The sequence below is a fragment of the Lolium rigidum genome, chromosome 1 (genome assembly GCF_022539505.1).
Source record: "Lolium rigidum isolate FL_2022 chromosome 1, APGP_CSIRO_Lrig_0.1, whole genome shotgun sequence".
Taxonomy (NCBI): Eukaryota; Viridiplantae; Streptophyta; class Magnoliopsida; order Poales; family Poaceae; genus Lolium; species Lolium rigidum.
Window position 1 is genome coordinate 182203503 of NC_061508.1, and position 4148 is coordinate 182207650.

The 4148-nt window shown below is 51.5% G+C and overlaps 1 protein-coding gene across 1 annotated transcript; it reads left to right on the forward strand.

Moving 5' to 3' along the window:
- The first annotated feature begins 661 nt into the window (after nucleotides 1-661).
- LOC124682791 lies at nucleotides 662-2970 on the forward strand. The gene is made up of 4 exons (XM_047217407.1): nucleotides 662-1506; nucleotides 1952-2022; nucleotides 2128-2374; nucleotides 2460-2970. Exons 1-4 carry the CDS (start codon nucleotides 1339-1341, stop codon nucleotides 2622-2624), a joined length of 651 nt encoding a protein of 216 aa, XP_047073363.1. The 5' UTR covers nucleotides 662-1338; the 3' UTR covers nucleotides 2625-2970.
- Nucleotides 2971-4148: the final 1178 nt, after the last annotated feature.

Sequence of the window (4148 nt, forward strand, 5' to 3'; positions counted from 1 at the left end):
CCACGGCGGGGCGGGAAACGGCGTTCGCGCGCAGGTCGTTTCCCGCGCGCGCGAAACGTTGGCGAAACTTGCCAATGTATTGGGCACGCGCGGGAACGAAGTCGCGCGGGAACAGTTAATCGCCGGCGGCAGTCCTCGACGGGACGTAAAACGCCATTAGCGAGCTTGACGATGTCCTCAGTTTAAAAATACGTCCGCACCGCTGGAGGTACCCAGATGTAAACGATCGCTCTGAGCCTCATCGCGTCTGCGGGCCGACGCAAACGGACATTTCGAACGTCCCAAATGCGTCGGCTCCCGCTGGAGATGCCCACACCAGGTAGAGATGTTGTAACGCGCGAACGAGGAATCATGACGTAATGACAGAGGGGCGGTTTGGTCAAATCGGTATGTACTAGTAGCATCAGCAAGCAGGGCAGTATTCAATTGGCAGAGCCCGCAACAATGTCAAACGCCATTGCTCACCTACCGAGCCCCCACGCAACGCGCCGCACGCACCCATCATCCCCTCCTGTATCAATGCGCGCACCACCACCAGGCACCAGCACCACCCATCTCGCAACCACTGCGCCACCATCACGCACACTCAGGGCGGGTCGCGCGTTTTCTCTCTCTAGAGGACAGGGCTCCACCCGGAATGTCAGTGAAAGAAAGAAGCCGATGCCGGCCCAGCCATCCATGGAGAAGAGGAGAGGGAGAAGCCACCCTCCAATTCTCGCTTTTCGTCGAAAGAGATGGATTGACGGACCGGATATGTGACCAAGAAATTTCTAGAGAGAGAAACGGCATGTCCTGTCCTGTGCACGGGGACTTGTTCAGAGTCCGTCGTCGTGGAGACGGAGACGGAGGGGGAGCGAGATGTGTGGAAGCAGATGAATCCAGACTCTGGAGGCAAGCAGCCGGGGGGAAAGGAGAGACAGCGCCCCACTACTCCCGTCCATTTGCCATTACCCACCACCACCTCCTCTACCGCCACCACCGCTAGAGTCTAGAGAGAGAAACAAGATAGAGAGAGAAGCTCGAGTTGTTGCCTTGCTGGTGTTCTCCCCATTGCGTGCCTGCTCCCTCGCTCCTGTTCTCATCCTCACCATGGGCCTTTTCGGCACTACCACCACCTCATGGGTCACAGCACAGCACAGCAGTCCCCTCCGCTCCCCTTCACACGGCGCAGCCAGGCAGCAGCAGCAAGAGAGAGAGAGAGAAACTTCCACCCGCGCCTCCTCTTCTTCCCCTCCAACCTTTATTATTATCTCCTCGGTCCCGGCTCCTCTCGCTTTCTCTCCCCTCTCCACAACCCGCCGGCTTTCTTGGGCTGTTTCCAGGTGAGGCCACACGGCCATGACCAAGTCTAACAAGGTGGTCTTGGCCCAGCCGGCGGCGACGGCGCCGAGGCTGCTGCCTCGTGCGCCTGGACCCGTCCGTGGTGCTGCTGGCGGCAGCGGAGAATCGCACAGGGCGAGGCTCAGGTACCAGAGTCTCCTCCAGGACTACAAGGACCTCCTCAAGGTGCGTCCTTGTTCCGGGACTCGGCTCGGCTTGTTCCTGTGCTTGCCGATCTGATCTTGCTTTTGGGTGTTTGATCACTTCCTGGGGGGTTTTCTTGTGTTTGATCTGATCTTGGTGGTTTTACTGTTGTTTTCCTTATTTTTCGCTCTACAAGTTTTTGGCGTTTCTTGTTTTCTTGGTGTATTTAGTTGGTGGTTCTCATGGATCTGGTGCTTTGTAAGGTTATTAATCTCAAATATCTGTGGTTCGATTTCTGATTGTAATCTGCTGACATGCGTACTCAGGCTAAATGGACCGTTTCTTTCTCAGGCTAAATGGATTGTTTCTTTCTCGGCCTAAACGGATTTTCAGCGACCATGTTCTTTGATATTCTGAAAACCGTCTTTAGGTGTTCTTTGAACCAACTGTTAGGTGTCTGATAATTGCCTTATTTTGACTTGATCAGGAAACTGCGGCGAAGAAGAACAGATTGCATATGGAGAAGCTCAAGAAGCAGAGGCTTTTGGCTGAAGTCAAGTAATCATCAATCAGATACATATCTACTTACTTACTAGTATGTTTTGTGATTGGCATTCCATGACAAACACCATGATCTCATACATGTGGACCTATATGTCGCAGGTTTTTGCGTAGAAAGCACAAATCCATGTCCGAAAATCCGTCCCAGACAGTTGTTTACAAAGTGAAGAACCCTGCAATGGGAAGACCTCCATCCCGGACCACCGTGTGGGATGATCGCCAGCGGTTGGTTCAGGCTGTTGGGAGTTCCAGCAGAGCCCCGCCCGCGCAGCAGCAGCAATGGCATCATCCTGCTCCGCGGCCGCGAGCATCTCCCGTGGTGATCGACCTCAACGAGGCTTGTGAGCTGGTAATACATGTGGAAACCTTCGCTCGTTAGTGCCAATGTCTGTTTTATATATGTCATCTGATCTGAGTGAGTTTTGCTCTTTCAGAGTTCCGATGACACGACGGAGGAATTTCATGGTTACCAGCGGTCTGTTGCGGCCGGTCCTAGCGACGCCAAGGCTCCAGCGCCATTCTGGGATGTCCGGAACCCGGCGGCGCGAGCGGGGAAGAGGAAGATCTCGTGGCAGGATCAGCTGGCTCTTAGAGTATAGGTTTGATAGATAAACTGTATCAACCAACTGTGGTTTTAGCAGAAGTTTGTGCCTCATCTCTGGTCCTCGACCTGTAAAAGTAATCCTTCGAGGCATCGGTGGGTGTGTATTTTGCTTCCTGGCGCATGATGAAAATTTGAAAACCGTAACTAAGTATAGCCTGGCCCTCGTTTACTCTAGCGTCGGTGCCATTTTAGCAGCCTGGTTACCGGTTCTTATGAGCGAGTTCTAATGAAATTCCAGTGAGGCGGGTCTTGAAGGAGCAGCTGGTTTTAGGGCTGTAAAATTGTGCTTAAATAAGAGAAGAACCTGGTCTGTTACCTAAAAGTATTCTCTTTTTTGTTCTTTTATTTACTACTACGGCTTGTGCTTCCATAAAGGTATCGTCCTACCTCTAATTTTAAATAGATATCGTTTAATCTCATATGTTCTTGTATTTTCACTTAGGAAAATGTTTTTGCCTTAGGCCGTGTTCGGTAGAAGCGTTTTCTTGAGTTTTGGGGTGGTTTATCCCGGCCCAATTTAAATCCCCTGGAAACCACGACCGGCCCGTTCGGCAGGTTGGGTTTGGACGGTTTTGGCCCGTTTGACCCGCCAGAAAACACGCCTGGTTACGCCAGGTTGCGAGGGATCGGAAACGCTCGCCTCACCTCGCGTTTAGGAAGGGATTGGCGTGGGAGAGAATCGGAGGGGATTGGGTGGCTGGAGTGTTTCCACCAAAAACACGGCGGGTAACACTCAACAATACTCGTTGATCCCCTCCTGCCGAACAAGGCCTTAGGGAGTATGGTGTTTTTGTCGTTGAAATTGACCAACGGATGATTAATGAATGAGTACTAGTCGTTACTACGAGTGTGTACGCTAATGAAAGTTGCATTGCACTGTAAGAGTTCACACAAAGATGTTTTTGAGTATGTTGCGTCGCCTAGTTGGAGCACGACTTAATCCTACATTAGGACAACATCCTAGGAAGTCGTTAGGTGTTGAACATGGGCCCGGAGCCGTCGGTGACTTCATGGGACTGAAGTCGTACTACCACCTGATGTATGTGACTCCTTCTGTCCAAAGGTACGAGAAGTTTGACTTGAAACTCTAGTCCTCTTCCCCTTCTTATATTTGTGTGTGTGTGTGGGGGGGGGGGGGGGTAAGGTTTGTAGGAAGGAGGATACTGATGAATCCATAAAACCGGTCAGACAAACTAGGCAGCCGATGAATATTATTATCAAAGGTGAATCGCTGAGATGGTATGATGTAGAACTAGGGTTACAAGGTGTCTCGTATGATTGAATCTATCCCCTCTCGGTGGCTCCTCCCAGCCCTTATATAGCGGGCTAGGTCTCAGAGTCCACCTCGAGGTCGAGTTAAATTATAAATCGGTTCACCCGATATGTGCTTAACTTTCCTAAAGGCTTCAGATTCTTCTGGATTTCTTCGTGGGCTCCTCCTATTCCTTCCTGAGCTTTGTACCAGTGATGATAACGCTTAGGACCCGATATGGCAATACCCATGTCGGGGGGGGGGGGG